Source organism: Ceratina calcarata, unplaced genomic scaffold, assembly GCF_001652005.2.
Source record: "Ceratina calcarata isolate Rehan_Ccalc_2016 unplaced genomic scaffold, ASM165200v1 scaffold7.2, whole genome shotgun sequence".
Lineage (NCBI taxonomy): Eukaryota > Metazoa > Arthropoda > Insecta > Hymenoptera > Apidae > Ceratina > Ceratina calcarata.
Genome location: NW_017178268.1, coordinates 236,228 through 254,888, shown reverse-complemented (window position 1 = coordinate 254,888; position 18,661 = coordinate 236,228). Strand labels below are relative to the sequence as shown.

Sequence of the window (18,661 nt, the reverse complement as noted above, 5' to 3'; positions counted from 1 at the left end):
AATGCATGTGATTATACTGTATATAATATTTATATAATTGTCATGCGTTTAGGTGTCAGCTTTCTCCTTTTCTGTTGCATCCTTTATTAATTATCACATCTCGCTCATACACTTTACTTCTTACTCTTCTCTTAACGTTTCCCTCATCGATATTTCTGTCTTCGTCATTACTCCTACTACTACAGTTATTGCATATATTTAAATCTATCCCATTCTCTTGTTTTCTTCATTATAGACAGATGTATTGATAGAAGAGAATCGAGATTAACGTGTTAAATTCTTACAGCCTCAACCGTACAGCTTCCAGTACGAAGTATACGACCCTCCCAGCGGCAACGATTACTCCCAACGCGAGAGTAGCGACGGTAACGTTGTTCAAGGGGAATACAGAGTACTGTTGCCAGACTCGAGGACGCAAATCGTGAAGTACACGGCTGACGATGCGAATGGGTATGTCGCTGATGTCCAGTACGAAGGACAGGCTCAATTCTCCAGAGGAGGCATTGGCAGCGGGGCTTATGGGGCACCAGGAGCTGGTGGGTATCAAGGAGGCCAAGGTGGATACCAAGGAGGTAACTATAATTTTTGTTTTAGCCATGATTAACACTAGAAAGACTGAAACTTAGTATATACCTATATTGCCCAAAGCAGTCAAAATGACTGCATTGTGAAAGAATAATGTGTAAAGAAATTTGTTTAAAATTAATTTTTAATATTTTTTATATTATTTACAGTCATATAACAAGTTATTAGTAAATGTTAACAATAAAAAAAATTTACTTCGCTAGGGATAAAAAATAATTTATGCATTATTATTTGTACATTTGCCCCAAAAGCAGTCAAAATAACTTCCTTAGGCAATCTAGTGTTAATTATCTCGCGTAACAAAGTTATGAGAGGACCTTAATTATTACGCATAGTAAAGTTATGAGAGAACTCGGTGGAAAGAGTTTCGCCAACTGGCAAGCGAAGGTGGATCTCTTTCGAGGGCACGAGCCTCCTCGCCTTTCCTTCCTCGCACGTAACATCTCATTGTTTCATTGTCCATCGTAAGTCGTAAGCTACTAGAGGCTTCCTATTTCGAGGCGGATGCGCGCTCGCTGCCCCGTAACAGTCATTTCTCAAAGACCAAGGGGTCTCTTCTCTCTTTCTATCTCTGGCGAGCCCCGAATATGTAACGGTCCGTGAATCGATTTTTCATGTGGCGATGAGCGAAGAGAAAAATACGCCGGAGGATGAAACGTACGATCCGATCGGGCAGGTTTCGGTGCAACCAGTCGAATCGGTGTTGAATTCAGTCGAAAGAGAGATGCAAGATGATGTAGCAGTTGCGCGATTCTCGCCTCAGATAGTCACGGCCTGCTGCTTTGTCAGAATTGTACGAAATTCTATTCGTTACCTTAACCTTTTGCAACTTGAACTTTTCCGTCGAATACGTAATCCGTTTCGCATTGTTATTTGTATAATGTTTATACAGAGTCAGGGTGATTTTTTATGAAAACCTAAGGAAAAAAGTGATCTGTTTTTTAAATTGGTGTAAGTCCACTGTGGCTGGTTGTACATATATGTTATTCGGCCAGTACATCCGGGATTAAATGGAATTATCTACACTACTGGCCCTACTTTCCTCCTAAATTCTTAAGCGACTCGTTTTCCTGATAATTTATCTGAAGATAACGGAACTGTCGTTGCAGCTCGTTGCACCCTCCTCTGTCGCGGCTAATGACACGTGAAAACAAATTACTTTGCGCCAATCGCACGGTCTGTTTGTCGCATTGCCTGCTTGTAATCTCACAAAACCAGTAAAGGTATTCGTTGATATTCGCGAGAAATCCTGTTTACTCTTTATTAAATAATGTCTAATCTGAATTCAATATTTTTTACTGACATTCGTCGCAATCGATATGGTCAAAGCTAGGTTTCCATAATTTTATTTAATTAGGACTTATCTATTAGGTAATATAAAACTCCGGCAATCAACCTGTTACTAACCGTCTATGCTAGTGCTTTCCAACAGTAACTAATATAAATAATAATTAATGATCGTTGAACGAGGCTGTCAACTTATTGCTCCTACATTTCTGACGAAAGGTAAGTGGCTCTGTTGGAATAAAACGAAAACGTCGCTTCGAAGTCTATAAAAAACTACATTTATCTGTATATAATATATGTCTAACATACACATAATTGATATCTAAATACCGGGTGAAATAACATTAACGTAGGATCATCTATACTAGCATACATAACATAATTTAATTTAAGTGTAACAGCATAATTCAACTTCTGTCTACAACCTGACAAATCTCGATTTACTTCCGCCAACAATCGCCTAATCGAGCAGATCGCACGTGAGAATTAATCGGACGTTTCGTTTAAACGGTTCGATGTTTAAAGTGACTCGTTATCGGTGCCTTCGGGATAGGACGCATCTCGCCAGCTAATGAGATGTATCGGGGACAAATTCCGATCTGCGTACATATGTACGTACATATGTAACGTACGTACTTACATGCATGCAAGGGAACCAGTTTATCTCGAAAGTTTCGCGTATCGAGATCAGGCAGCGCTGGGATGATCTATGCCGGACCTCGGAATCGGTCCGTTTCCAATTATTTTCGATGAACCGTATTACGAACACAGGAGGGCACGATAGATGCGGCTTGGGAGAATCGATTAATTGGCCGAGATTCTAACAACGAGCCACGAGCGAATCGAATCGGTGTTCTCCATCTTTGCTCGGTTTAACTCCCAAGCAGTGCTTAAGATTGCATAGCCAATCTCTACCAAAAGTTTAAGAAATGTGACGAAAAACTGTGTGCGATATTTGAAGCAATGAACTTTCCTACAATTGTCTAAGAGAGAAAGAAGTTAATATCGTTTCACATTTTAATTACATTTTTCAAACTTTAGAAACTTTCCCTTCTAATGATTTCATTTAATTAAAATCAGATACGAATTGATTTGAATTAAACACAGACGCGATCATTGATATCGACGTCGATGTTGATCCTGTTTCTTCACTCGTCGTTGGGAAATCTGGGCAATTGTAACGAACGAAGGTGAAAACGGCGGAAATTGTACGAAACGGATCACGGGTGGTCCGGTGTCGACAACGTTACGGAATCGAACCAACGAGCGGAAGCTCGCGAAACGATCTAACGTTATCGTGGAATTCGAATGCAGAACGGAAACGGCGAACGCTGTACACGCTATTCGTGTAACACAAGATGCAGAGTTTAGGTCTCGCGTGATACTCTGTCTATTCGACGCTTCTGACACCGATTCATCAAATATTTAGTATTTTCTTCGATTAATCAATAGAAAATATTAATTTCTTTCATTTATTTAATGGAACATACCAGCAAAAGGATTAAAATATTTCCTCATTTGTAGAACTTTATAGTTTGTACAAATTTATTAATAAATCTTCCTTCTGTTTCAATTTAATCAAACTTTTATTTACATGAAATCCTGCCTGGCTCCAATAATGTTCCTCCTCTACCTGTCAAACACTAAAACATTGAATAAGCCTATCTAGAAATTAATTAAACATATCGCGGAATCGTGTCTACCTCACTGACCCAATAATAAGTAAACTACCTACAAGGTACCATACGCGTGTACCTGCATTTAGGTCAACGATAAATCGTGACGCAAATCGCGGCTCGAATCGAAGAGATGCAAGAAGCGGTCGTTACATGGCCTAGGTATCTGGCTGTCTGTTCGTTCGCCTGACTATCTGACACGCTGTCGGTCACGTGCGTCCGACCGGTCACGTGGCAGTGGTCATGCTCCGCGCGAGTCAGACTCCTTTCCTCCCCCGTGGTTCTCAGGTGTTTAAAAAGAAAAATTACACGAGGAATCCTATTCAATTAACAAAGACTTGCGACACCCGTTGACAAAGTGGAACAATTAATCTAGGTTCGTTAATAGCATAAAAGAAAATGTCTGTTACGTAAAAGTAACCGTCACTGGAAAAAGGAAAGTGAAAGCACGTATAGACGCCGCGCGATTATTCGTGGGAAATAATTGTCTGATCATATAATAAAATGGCTCGTGTCGAATTAACCGAAGCAATCGGCGAGAATTTTTCTTTCACCTTGGAACATGGAACAGCAGATAGCGCGCCAATAAAATTGCCGGTTGTCCTTAAGCGCGCACGGTTTCCTGGTGCCTTTCTCCAATTTACAACGACGAAACCAGGAAGACGATGCTCGTTTTCCACGGAAGAGTCGCGGGGCACTAGTTTCGCTGTGTGAATCGCGGAACGTACTGTAATCGAGGAAACGCGCCAGTTTCCACTCGATTCGCGTGCGTGCGTGCGTGCGTGCGTGCGTGCAGACTTTCATTGTTGTTCGGTAACGAGCTTTTGCACCGGACCGAGAGGCACTGTCGTTCTTTAAGGTCGAGCGAAACGTGACAGCGCGCCGAGCCTCGCCAGGGTCGTTCTCCCCTCTGGATCCTTGTATCCGTTTTCCAATCTGCAGCCAGACGACTTTCAGAATTATCATATCAGCCGGCTGGTTGGTTTCGTCGATCGACGGAAATGTCACTTGACAAACGAGAAGCGCGCATACTTATCTTTTCCCTCCTACACAGCATTTCATTCGTTCTTTAACCCTTCTACTTTTTACCAACAATTTTCTCGTCAATGTCATTTAACGAACGAGGCAAAGTCGTCGTCTTATACAGGGTGTCCCAGAAAAAGTGTTAGAACCGAAAAGGGGTGATTCTATAGGTGTTTCTGAGTAATAATTTCCTTTGGCAAAATGCAAAGTGCAAAGTGAGGATTAACGAATTATATTAACGATTAATACTAATTAAGATTAATTAGATTAACGATTAACGAAAAATACTAGTGAAAGCACGTATAAAGCTTGCGCTCAGCCACGGGTAGATTAGCTCGGATCGTGAAGCTCGGCCGTAGCTGAGCGCGGACCCTACACGTGCTCTTATTGATAATTCAAAAACCAAGCCTCACTTTACATTTTGCCAAAGGAATTTATTGTACAGAATCACCTCTCTTTTGTATTTTTACCAGCAAGAATAAAAAAAATCAAACAGAATTTTTGAAAAATATATTTAATTATTTTTCTTATTACGAGTCGCCTGTTTGTTGCATTTGAAATAATTTTAATTTTAAATAAACTAAACCTGCAGAGATTAATACGAATCTCGTGAACCTTTTACCAGTATGCTAAACAGAATTCATCATTTATTCCAGCAACATAGATCACTACGGATTGGAATTAAGATTGCTTTCGAATATGGCAATGAATCATTGCCACGATTACTACACCGATTACATACACGGTAAAAGCATTATTACGGGTTTCGAACTATGAATACGTGCAATTGCGGCACGTTTACAGGAACGTCAACGCGCGGGTATTCGACTCGTTGCACGGATTACTTTATAAATGGCCGATAAATCTCTCTGGATATTCGCCTGCGGTAACTTCTATTCGGGAAGGAGTTGCTTAACGCTGTATTCAATTGCGGTGGACTTGTTTCTTAAATTAGAAGAATACTAGAGTCGATACAGTCATGATTCTGACAAAAATCAACGTCCTGTGTACGATTCAATAGCACTGTTACCGGTTCCCACGATCGAATACTTTCTCCGTCGAACTTGCCCCCTGCACTTGTCGTACGACGCTTCACGTTCTTTGCTTAACCATGCAAAACAATTGCGTTCATCCCTCATCTTGTGATACAATTTTTTTATTGATTTTGACTTTTAGAATATATTGCCACCGAATTAAGAAATAAAAACACTCGCCGATGCTGAATAAAATAATTAATCGACTAGTCCTGAAGTATCCGAGACAGAAAGAAATTTTATACAATCTTTTTTGCAGATAATAGGAGTACCTACAACTTTTATTTAAAGCATTTTTCGAAATTTTGACCAAAAAAAAATTTTTCATTTTTTCGAGATTTTTCCAAGGGGTACCCCTTCAGATTATGCAAAATTTTCGTTTTTTGCTAATAACTCCCAAACCGTTGGAGATACGAGAAAATTGCATCAGACCTTTTTTGTAGAGGACAACGAGATCTATAATTTCTGTATAAAATTTTCCTGCTAGCGTCAATAGTTTACGAGTAATTTGCAAAAAACTGTTTTTTCGTTTTTCTATTGCAAAAACGTTTTCTTAATCCAAGCGAGAGATGTTTCAGACAAAAGTTGTAGCTCCAATTACCCAATACAAGAAAGGTCCTATGCAATTTCCTTCTAGCTCTACCAAAAAGACCGATGAAAGATTTCATGTATAAGTCTAGTTCTAAGATTATGCAACAGAACTGGCTTATCTTTCATACGTCAAACGCTGAAAAACTTAAGACTTAACGCTTAAATTATTATTACAGCTACTTGCAGTGTTATATCACGCACGAGTGGAACGAATTAAGCTTTCTACACTATATATAGAAACTAAAAATTGTAAAACACCGGCAGGCGATATCACGAATTTTTAAACAAAGCTATGTAGTTCAGAGATCGTTCAAAACTTGCGACAGATTTCTATCAGGGTTAGCGTGTCGGCGACTTTGAAAGCGTGCAGTCACGTTCAACGCTGTCTGGTTCCTTAAAATTCGTACGAAATCAGATTCAGATCATGTATATGAATGCCGAGTTGGATTAAAATAGAAGTAGACAAGCCCCCATTTATTCTGATCTCGTCTCCAGATTTCAGATTATCTTGCGTATTCCTAAAATTAATTCTCTACGAAACAAATGACTGGAAATCATCATATCTGAGAGGATACAGATTACTACAAAATAAATAAATTCAATGGCATAATAGTCAGTCGTATTATATAAATTGTTCTTGGAAAATATTTTATTAAATAATATTTTTGCAAAAGAAGGAAAGTCCTGGTCTTAAATTCGAAATAGCTATTTCATTTCGTAATTAGAATTTACTATTAAATTTCTATAGTCTCATAAACAATTTCTCTCGGAACTCAAGCATGTTCTCTCCAAATATTAAGTATTTCCATCAAGGCTAATGAGTCTGAGCATAACGGGTTCGTCGAAAATATCTCGATCTTAATTTGCACGCTCCAATTTCGCTTTTTCTTTCGATCTCGAAAGGCACCTGGTGAAGCGTTCACTCGGAACACATCGGGCCTCTTTCTAGGGAGATCCATTAAGGTCCCTTCGCCATTGCTCTCTCGTTTATTATTCACCGGCGAGGCGATCCTGTCGCAACGTTCAAACCTGAATTGTGAATGAACGAATTCTTGCGAGAGCTGGAGGAATGCCCGGGGGTGTATTTACTCTCCTAGCTTCGGGGAAAAGGAGCTCAAGGTAACGCGTATGCAACCGCGCGTGCTTGGGAACGTGCCTGGTGGCTCCGTTACTCTTCATTAATTTCACTAGCAATTTTCCGCGCAATTTACAATTATACGCAGATTGGCAAATATTAAAGGCTTTATGAGATCCAATATTTTTAACTTTTATTTATAATCAGTTGCAAAATGAAATTACATGATTGCAATTTTGAATAATTTTTAGCACACGGAATTAGAACTTTCTTGTATTAGTTTCTTTGTGAAAGAACGAACGTCGAATTAGCATTGTTGTCGATCATTCAGCGACAGTCTGGCCCCCTTAGCAGCGAAACCCGGGACCCGTTGGCCTCCAGCCAGACTCGCGAGGAAAGAAGGGCGACGCGGCGGCGACGACGCGAAGTCGACCAGCTGACCCAATGCACCTGGACGCTGGAGAATGACCTCGAACCATGCGAGTGCGTCGATCTCGATCGGTCTACCGAGAACTGGCCACCGGTCCGATCGAACGGAAAAAAAAGGAACCGGATGTCATGTTCCCCGCTGTCAACTTTTGACCGACTGTCCTCGCGAATTCGCTACAGATTACAGATATTGTGTCACAACTAGACAGAGGGTGTTTATTAAATGAAACATTATTTAATGTATCATTAAAATATGCATCCAGCTTTCGATATTCTGCATAGTTCTGTATAATACATCAGCATTAATAATTTTTACACGTTCTGTTTCGCTGAAATCTGCTGTCTAATCATAATAGATTGGTAGATAAAAATTGTTGTACCAATTCCATTTGCCAAGACGTGACGTAACAGTGATTCTCTGTAATTGCGCTGAAAGCTAACGGGCAACAGCGATGAGACGAGTGAGGCAGGCAATGGGGCAGGCCAGATCGCGGCGACGGCCATTCAAGGCGGACGAAATTCCGCGAAATCGGTGAACTCGACAAATCGAGTGTGGCAATTAGACTTACATAGAATCCACTCGTTTGGTATGGCGTTCTAATCATACTGGTTCATCCGATCTCACGATCAGAGAAAAAATAGACTGGATTCTTTTCTGGTTCACTTAGATTAGGGTAGACTCTTTTTTTTATTTATATGTTAATTGAACAAAAATAATCATTTTTACATTTTCCTATAAAAAATAAAAAGAAAATTTTTCAGACATTTGCTAAGGTACAAACACTGTCTGTTTATATAATCGTAAGATTAGTGTGCAGAAACTGTTAGTAGATTTAATGTTAATGAACATACTTGATGATAGAGTGTATATTATTACTTACGTGCGAGAATTGAAAGATTTCGCGGTTGAGCACGTGGTATAAATCAGGAGAGGGAAGACGAAGAAAGGAGTCGGTCAGATAACTGTATACGTCTCTCCGGTCTCTGGACGACATCTTCAGCATCGCAGCCTGAGACCTCTTCTTCTCTCATTCCCATACGTACATACATACGTGCAACTTACTCGACGCGCTTCCCCGCACGATCGTCGTCTAGCCTTTGTTCGCTGGTTTACTTACTCCATTGGCACCGTGGAATTCGAGGCCTCAATACATTTTGCCGTTGTTGAGAAAATGGAACAGTGCCTCGTCGATAACTCATGATTATTGCATATGACATGTAGTCAAGTCATGACTTATTTTAAAAAATAATCGGATTTTTAATTCTGAAGTGGAAACTATGAGTTACCATACGTAATAACTGCTTCTCGTTACGTAATCGCCGAATGAAATCGCGCGAAAACCAAATGCAGCGCAGCATCCTTCGCGAACTCTCTTCCCTTCACCACCCACCGTTTCCTTTCCCGGAGGTGCCATTAGGCGTCCTTGACCAGATCGTCAAACGTATGAAGTTTTTCAACAAAAAACAGAACTGTTAAGCCTTTCGTTCGTTTCGATCGATCGTCGGTGAAAAAAAAACTTTGCTAATGCGTTAGGAAATGTCACTGTCGTTAAAGTGTCAAGAAATAATTCTCCTTCATCAGACACGTCAGCGGATTGATAAAAAGGTGTAGGGTGAAGTTCATAAATGTTTGTACGCATTTCAGAATTGAATAATCTTTTTTAGAAATGAATTTTTTACAGTTGGACTTAATTTTCTGTGGGATTTCATAAAAATTGATCATTCAATATTAAGAAAGTTAATCAAGTTTGGAATGTGCTCCCTAATATTTATGAACTTCAGTAAAATAATATATCAATCTTTCAATCAAGAATTTGCAGAAAGCAATTAATGTAGCATTTCTATTTTCCATTTTGCAGGTGATGAGACAGAAATCAGGGCACCGAGAGCAGAAAGGGACCTGCAAGGTGAGCCCGAAGCTATCCTAGCGTGTTTTGCATCCAATTATTATTTTCTTAATAGAATTATGCTCGAACTGGCAACCTCTTTCGTATAACCTGGAACGGATACATTTCATTAGCCGCGTTCCCCATTATTCGCAATGAGTATGTGCCGATTGTCAGTACGAGCGTAATTTTATCGGCAAACATACGATTCTCTCTTTCGCTTTCCTATATATGGTATCTCTCTCTCTCTCTCTTTCTTTCTTTCTCTCTCTACCTCATCTCCGCTGGCCTTTCTCTTCTCACAGTTTAAAACCGTTCGTTCTGTCTCTAAAACACCTGTGCAGTGTGCGTGTCGACGCGAGGTGCGGCCGTGTACATAATCAAGAAATTACTGTTTCAATGTATTCATACGTATACATATGTACATGCCTCTTTCTATCTCGTCTACTTTTATATATTTTTTTTTTTTCTTTCCTTTCTTGCGTATTACTTTTACTTTACGTTCCGTTTCCGTGTGACTATAAATGGTTTAAAGGTCGTATGAGCCGTAAAATCTCGAGAAATGGAACAAAAATGTTCGATATTTGAAGTGATGAATTTTTAGGAAAAATTTTATTTACAGATAAAATGAGGTTTATAAAATTGCTCGATGTATTTTTTTAATTCATGGGAACTTTTTAATTTCTAATATTCTAATACGTGGCTATTGATAGAATTGTGCCTGACTTGCAATCGTTTAGGATAATATCCAACTGACGTTGGGGGATGCTAGTATCTAATAACTGTTAAATTTTATATAAGGGCTCATACGGCCTTAAAGATCTTTAAAGGAATCGTCGAAGCGTTGTTCCGGGGGACTTGACAAATCAAACGAAAGAGTCTCGCGAAATAAGAATAGAAATTCGCGGAACGAAAACGGCGTAAGTACTTTCACTAGCCGGAAACGTGAAATGAATTATTTCACGGTTCGCACGGAGCTTATGCGTGTCTTATGTGCATATATCGAGCCGGAATTAGAAACGTCAGTCTATTGTGGCCCGAGCACAACGGAACGATCCTACAGAACGAGTTCTCAGGTCCCTCGAGCCGTGTACATACATACCATATATTATATAAACATTACACGTACAGTACTCGGTCGATTTTTGTTTTAACGTTTGTGCACTTATGCTGTCGTTTCCTGGCGCGCGGTTCACGGACAGAGGCGAAAGACCTCTCCGGCCAGATACTGGTCCCAATTTCCGTTAGCATGGAACGGAACACATAGAAATAACATATATAGCCCGTGAACGTGCGACGAACGGAAATCGATACTCGTGGGCATAAAATTAAAACGAGAAGTAATAAGAAAGGTAGCAGGTCCTCTCCGTAGGCTATTTATACCGACTACAGGATGATCGGTCCACTAAGATCGTCTGTCTCTTTTTTTCTGTTTCTGTTACTGCTCCCGCCTGCTCCTCGCCTTCAACTACTCTTCTCAACAACTGGATGCCGTCTGCCTCCAACGTCCGCCCGACACTCCGTCTCTCCGACGACCTACATTATCTAAAAACAAAATTCTATATGTCTACTCCATTGGCTGACACTGTACGACTGATGACTCGGACGAATTCTAACCACTCGACTGGACGCTCTTATTATACGACTGGATTATTATTATTATTATTATTATTATTATTATTATTATTATTATTATTATTATTATTATTATAATATTATCGTGACTGGATAATTTTATGACAAATCGTGCGGCGATCGTCCTCGGTTCTGAACTCACCTCCCGATTCGTTCCATGCTCGGTAATCGATCCCCAGGCGTGACCACGGTGCTCCTAGTCTCGGCTAGGCCCGGTAAATCCGTACCGCCGGTCGGCCTCTTAACGAAAACCGCGCGAACTTTCGTCCAAGATGGTGCGAGCACCGAGTTCGCCACCCAGGTACTCGGCACCACGTTGGATAACGGCCGGTTGTACGCCAGAATCCTAGCAACGTCTAGTAGAGTGTTCTACGACAAGGAGTCCAGCCCGAATTCAGCCACCCCTTACGTGGTCTATCCGTCGAGAACGCCCAACGACGATTGGCAGTTGAAAGTCGCGTTGGATAACGGGCCTATAAAAGAGCTGAAGGATATCGGGCAAGAATCGAGCCAGGAGAAAGACTCCAACGAGAGCGAGAAATCCACGACGAGATTCGACGAACTGTCCAAAGAGAACGACATATTTAGTAGGAGGGAAACGGGCGCGGATTCGCAGAGGTTTAAACCAGCCAAAGTGAGGACGGCAGAAAATTTGCCTACTTATACCGTCAAACATGAGTACGTCACGAGTACTTTCGATAATCCGGACGAAGAACAGCCGAAGAATTTCAGGCCCAGATTACCTAAGATATTCAAACCTCAAGCAAAAACAGCGACGCAGAAGAAATTAGATATCAAGCCATTGGCTACGGTGACGTACCACGGCTTCGCCGAGTTCACTACTACTGTTGGTGAAACGGTGATCGTTTTCTCGCCGAGCACCTCTCCGGCGCCTGTCGGACGCCCAGCGACGACTATTAAAGGCGACGCGACGCTCAGACCCGACGAAGGGATCGCCGTGGTTAAAATCAGGCCTACCAGCGTGGTCGCGGGTCAAGAGAAGACGATCCAGCATCCCCGGAAATCAGATCCTCGCAGCGAGACGGGAGATCCTCTGTTGGACGCTATTAACAGGGCGAATATTCAACCGAGCGTTACAGAGGATTTCGAAGTCGATGCTTCGACCACGTCTACAGAGCCTCTTTTGTTAGTCCCTGACCTCGAAACCGGATCGTTGAAACCCACGGGACTCTTGAAAGTCCTCGACTCGACTACATCTCTCGACGGCACCACTACTCATTACAAGAGTTTAATCTACGGCACTTATATCGGCACGAATTATGCCCAGATCATTCACACCTCTTCCAACGTTTATTTCTTCCCCGACGAAGCTACGGCGAGTTACGATACCGAAGACACCACCGTCGATTATGGAAGCACCGTTACAGAGGAATCTGAGACCGAGCAGGATACTACAGTTGAAATGACGACGGGTACCACGCCGAGGATAATCGTTTCCAGTGAAGAAGCTCCTCCAGAGACAAACGAATTGATGACTCCGTTGAAGGGTACGACTGACAGCGTCTTAACGACGTTAAAGGACATTTTAGAGAGCGCCAGGAGAGTCCTCGGTACGACAGAGTCAGCTGCTCCTTCGTTGGACGATGAAATTCCGAATGACATCGTGCCTGGTGATCATCAAGGTCGAAGTATTAAGGGAAGTGGTTCTAAGAACGAATTAGGGCATCGGGCTCAAAAGGGACAGGAGGAGAAAGTGACTCTAGCTACCAGGTTACTTCCTTCCACGGTGTTCAAAACGTTCACGTACTTCACTACTTTCTTCATACCTGACGGAGAACAAACCACAACCTCTGTAAAATCCAGGGAAGTCGTCTCGTCGGAAGTTACTTATTTAACGGAATTGATCCTTCCGAGTGAGACTTCGTCCTCGATTGCACCTACTGCTTTGACCGGGTCCACGACGGGAACTCCCAGTTTGATAACGGAGGAGGAACAGACTACTAAACAGGACGAGGAAATAGAATTGATCTTCAAAACTCTGTACACGACGTACACGTATTTGACTACGTTCTTCCAAGAGAGCACCTCCAGCATTTCGAGTCGAGAAGTCGTCGAGACGAACGTAATCACTCAGACCGTCGGACCTAACGGAGTATCCGCGGTGGTCGCGGGATTGTTCGAGACAGACGAGGCAACGATATCTCCTACGAGAATTTTAGACAGCGTTTCGCCTTCTGTTACACCGGCGAAAACTGAAGAGGGGACTGAAAATTATCCGACGACCGTGGAACAGACTACAGAGGATACACTCACGACTTTGGAAGAACAGGACATGACCACTGATCAGAATATTCCTACGGAGGCGGGAATTAAGGAGTTCGAGGAGAAGCAGACGACACCTGAGATCGAGCCGAGTCCCACGCCAACTGTAGCCACCCAACAGGTGAAGGAGCAGATCAAGACGTATTACACGACGTATACTTATTTCACGACTATCTTCGTCGAAGACGAGACGGAGATCGAAACGCGGACCGAAGTGTTCACCAACGTCGTCACCGAAACTATACAACCGACCGCTGTGATTCCAGTTGTACAGGAAACTCAGAAACCAACCACGCCAAAGAGTGAAACTGACAAGCCAGCTGTACCTCCAGAGATCCTAGCGTACTTGGAAGCAATTCAGAGACAGAAATCTCAAGAAGAAGCGATTCTTTTAGCAAAGAAAGTACAGCAACATTCGTCTAATGAAAACGAGGAGACAGAATCTACGACGGAGCAACCGAGCACTATGGCTGATCAGCCGACTACTCAAAACGTGTTTCGCGGTTTCGAAGTGAACGCTCAAGTGACTCCGAATCCTCCGGTCGAGGGCGAAGTTCTGGGATCGATGGTCACCGACGTGGTGTCCTCTTCCAGTTCCGGGGGCGGCACGGTATTAGACGTGATGGACAAACGGAACGCCGTACCGGAAGACCAGGAATTGTCTGAATCCAATCATCACGACGTCGAACCAGCGCCGACTCTTCTGCTTCAGACTAGTTACACCACTTTTACATATTTCACGACGATGTACAAGGGCGACGAGTCGAATGTGGCCAGCCGTTTGGAAACGGTTACCAACGTCGTGACGGAAACGATTCGACCAACAGCCGTCGTGGTCCTACCGGAAACGAGTACACTACCAGTGACCTATTTCACTACCTTTACATATTGGACGACTTTTTACAAGGGTGGAGATACCGTCACTACCAGTCGAGAGGAAACGGTCAGCAATATTGTGACACCGGGAGTGACGCCCACGCCTACTGTAGAGCTAGGCGTGATCATGACATACAGACCGACGGTTTCAGAAGGAGAGGAGAATTTCAATAGCGATAAACAGTCCAAGATCATTGCTGATAACGAAGTAACGCCTTCGGATGTAGTTCCACTGGAGAATTCGAAGAAAACTGAGCAACTGGATATTATCCCGAGTTCCAAGGAAATTACTACGGCGCCTACGGAGTCGACTACTGTTCTGCCGGAGCCTACCACATATTATACTACTTACACTTACTTCACGACGTCCTACGTTGGCAACGAGACGATTTTAAACAGCAGATTAGAAACAGTCACCAGTGTCTCCGTTCCCGACATCCTCGCGACTCGCCAATTGGCGACTGGACGAGCGATAGACGGCCCAGTCTTCAAACAAGCTTTGGCAACTGAGGATAAACCAGTGACGCCGTCGAAAACTAGCGAAATCCCTAAAATTGGTCTAATCTCGACGATAAGATCCAGCAAAGTTAACGACGGCACCACTACTCATTACATGACCGACGTTCACGGAACTTACATCGACGGATTGTACGCTCAGGTCGTGGAGAGTTCGACTAGACTCGAAACGCCGACGCTCCCGTCGTCCGTCGCCACCCCGGTGTTACCAACAGGAGTCCTGTCGATGAACAAAGGCAGCGTCATAGACGCGGACGAAGTCACGACTATCTATTTCACTACTAAACAGATCGGAACACTGTTCGACGGCCTGTACGCAAAAGTTATCGAGAGTACCTCGAGCACTAAGATCGACGAAGAGAGGAAATCGACGATACCACCAATTCATGGTCACAGGACTGGCCTGGTGAGGCTGATCCAAGGTCAGATAGAGAATAACGGCACGACGACGTTCTACCAGTCGAAAGTGATCGGTACGAACATCGAAGGTAGATATGCTCAGATCATAGAGAGCACCTCCAGCTTCCTGTCTTCAACTCCTACGATCGGTATCGCTCCTACGTCGACTCTGCCGCCCACGAAGCCGACTGAAATCCCAGAAATCTCGCCTTCGCCAGCGGTGATACAATCCTCGTTGTCAGAGGATCCTACGACGGAATCCCCCGATCAGGAGGAGGATTCGGAACAGAACGAAGAGAGCGACGAGGAGGATGAAGAAGAAGAAGATGGACAGATTTCTAAAAAGAAATCCAGATTAACGTTCTCTACCAGGAAGAGGACCTTCACTCCAGTGATCAGGCCGTTCGCTTCGCGGAACAGACCTACGTTCAATCCGAAACGAAAGGGTGCGCAGGGTGCGACGACTATTACGAGGACGGACATAACTCCAACGATAACGGCAACTTTGGCAGGGAAGGGCAACAGGTTCGCATCTTCGAGGGGTCGCATCAGCTCGCCGATAGGTCCTTACTCCTCGACGTTGTCCCCGTCAGGTTCTAGGAGATTCTCCGGGAGAAGAGGATCGCCGAATACGGCTAGTTCGTCGTCGTCGACGGTGACGGGAAGCACCCGAGGCAGAGCTCAGCCTAGAGTAACACCGTCGTCGGTGTTCCAAGGAAACAGGCGCGGGCCAACGTCGATTCGAGGCTCCTCCGCGAGAATCGCGTCCCGTGCGTCAAGTTCCGTTTATCTCGGAGCAACGACTAGATACAGGCCACCGATCAGACCGTCGTCCACTTTGCCGAAGAGTCAGGCGACGGCCAAGCACGACGATCAGGAGAATGATGCTAATGAATTTACCACGACCACTTTAGTAACGGAGGAAACGCCTTATACGGAGGATGCGGACGGCGGGGAGACGGTGACGACGCCTCTGCAGACGACGACCGAGTCCTCGAGGAGATCTACGAATCCATTGTTAAGATTCCGTAGGCCGATAAACTTGAATAATTCTGGAAGGACTGGAACGACTCCGAGGCCACCGACGACTTCTAGGAGGAACGCAAATCTGAATAGATCGACGCCGTCCACTGTTCCCAGATCTACCAGTGTAAGAACCACTGCCAGAACGAATACACCGATATCGTCTAGGTCAAGGCAGGCTGGCGCGGGATTGTTCCCACCCAGAGGATTATTCGGTAAGAAGCAGGAAACGACGACCGAGGAACAGATAGAAGCAAAGGAAAATCTGGAAGGGGAAGGTGAGGAGCATTTAGAAGACGAAGCAGTAGATGAGATAGCAGATAACGATTACGAAGGCTCCGAGCATGAAGATAGAACGACGAATCGTCGTTCGGGTAAATCTATCAAATCACCAGTACAGATTAGGCCGTTCAGTAGGTCGAGAAGAACGCGTAGACAGGCGAGTCAGTTGAGATCGTTGACCAATCGATTCCGTCGTCCCGGTCAGGGTTCATCCAAAGCCGAGGACAAGTCCGACGCGCCTGAGGAAGTCGCTAGCAAAGAGGAAACTTTGAAAAGTAATTCCAAACCCATCGCTCGGTACAACAACCGTGCACGATCGTTGCCGTCGACTCGACCGCCGACGAAGTCTAACAATCCCGAGAAGACGTCGGCGGAGTCGACGGACGTAGGGCAGAACAAAGTTCGGAACAGGAAACAGAGTAGCAACGAAGACAGGAGTTCTTCTCCTCCTAGGATAAAACCAACGCCGACTTCCAATAATGGTAGACAGTTCACTCTGAGAGAGAAAGACGGGAGCTCTTCCAGTAGATCTAACTACAAGAGGCCAAGTTCGACGACGTCTAGGTCTAACGGTCGATCCACGAGCAATTCGGAACGCGTGCGACCATTGCGACTTCGATCTGGATCGAACAAATCTACGGAATCGACGAGCTCGAGACGCGTGCCTCCGTCTCGGTCTTCTTCGAGGACTTCCAGTAGGAACGGCAGTAGGAGAACCTCCAGTAGAACCAGAGGTTCTTTAGGCGACATTAGAGAAGCACCGACCATCCATCCAGATTTCGATGGAACGATTACGGTGACGCATTACGTGCCTACGGAGGTGACGATCCCTGTAGTAAACAACGGCGTGACGGAGCACCGGAATATTGTAACCGCCCAAGCGAGTACCGAGGTTCTAAGCCCGTCCCAATACAGTACGGTAACAGGCGGCGACGGCAGGCCGTTGGTAGTAATCGTTAGCGAGGTGACTGGCACCAATGCTCAAGGTCAGACCGAGGTAACCCGATTCCTCCTCCACGAGACGCCCACCACCCGAGTCTCGCATACGTTAACAACCCTCGGCGGTCGTAGAGCGTCCCAATCCGTGATCGTACCGACCACTGTCTACTCCGTAGAGAACGTAGTCTCGACGATACAACCGAGTTTGGCAGGAAACGCGCCCCTCGCTAACATCCTCCTCTCGCAGCTGCTCCTCGGTCAGTTAGGTCAGGCAAATCCCTTACTACAATCGCAGGGCACCCCTTCGACGCAGTACAACACGCGTACGACGTCGTACGTGACTACGATCACCAAACAGCAGAGTACCGTGATCCCGTTGACGTTCCGGGGTAAAGAGATACTGACTACTTTAGTGGATACGTCGACGAATGTTGTCACAGCCACGGAGTTCATTACAGACACGGTCGTGGTCACGCCGACGGCAGCGTTGCCCGCGGCGAACTTGAACTCCTTACTGCTGTTGCTTCAGCAACCACCGAAGAACGGGAACCCGTTGCTGGACCCGTTGTTCGCTGCTCCCCCGTTCACTCAGAGTAACACCCTGCCTGGCGAAGTAGAGACGAGGCATCAGCCGGCTGATTCGGATTACAGACGCGATGGTTACGAGTACGAGGAACAGGACGACGTTCAGGAGTACAAGAAGCCGTCGAAGTCGAAAAATAAATCGAACAACGAGAAGAGGGAAGAGAATTCGGCGAAGGAGGAGTCGAGCGTGGTCACGTTGTACGTGTCCGGCCGGAGGCCAGGGGAGTTCAGCACTGTTTTGAGTACAGTGAAGGTCGGCGACGTGGCCGCCTCGTCAAGGCGGCGAAGGGACGCGCGAGGGGAGGATCAGGTGGAGGTGCAACCGTCGATCCCGGCGTCGCTGCACGCGGGACCGGGGGAGGTCACGATTCTTACCGGAAGCGAGGACTCGACGGACGCGCACGCGCCGACACAGAGTCTCGAGAGCGTAGTGGGTGACGTCGGACGGCACATTTCCACGTCCATCCACACCTAAACGATCCCCGTTCATTTCCACGCCTAACTACTGTCATTCCATTAACCCGTAGTTTAAGTCCA

The 18,661-nt window shown here is 44.7% G+C and overlaps 1 protein-coding gene and 1 long non-coding RNA gene across 2 annotated transcripts in view; one reads left to right on the top strand and one right to left on the bottom strand.

Annotated features, from left to right (window-relative positions):
* The window catches only part of LOC108630128 (mucin-17), a 61,485-nt gene that overhangs the window by 28,236 nt on the left and 14,588 nt on the right, over positions 1 to 18,661 (top strand). Inside the window, exons 2-3 of the mRNA XM_026817831.1 lie at positions 9,560 to 9,607; positions 11,401 to 18,558. Coding sequence (XP_026673632.1) covers positions 9,560 to 9,607; positions 11,401 to 18,558 — 7,206 coding nt within the window. The remainder of the gene's footprint in view (positions 1 to 9,559; positions 9,608 to 11,400; positions 18,559 to 18,661) is intronic.
* Positions 7,500 to 11,447, bottom strand: LOC113464967 (uncharacterized). Its single transcript, XR_003389818.1, has 3 exons — positions 11,364 to 11,447; positions 8,582 to 11,131; positions 7,500 to 8,433 (listed from the first exon to the last, which is right to left on the bottom strand). It is a non-coding gene; the product is annotated as an uncharacterized LOC113464967 (long non-coding RNA).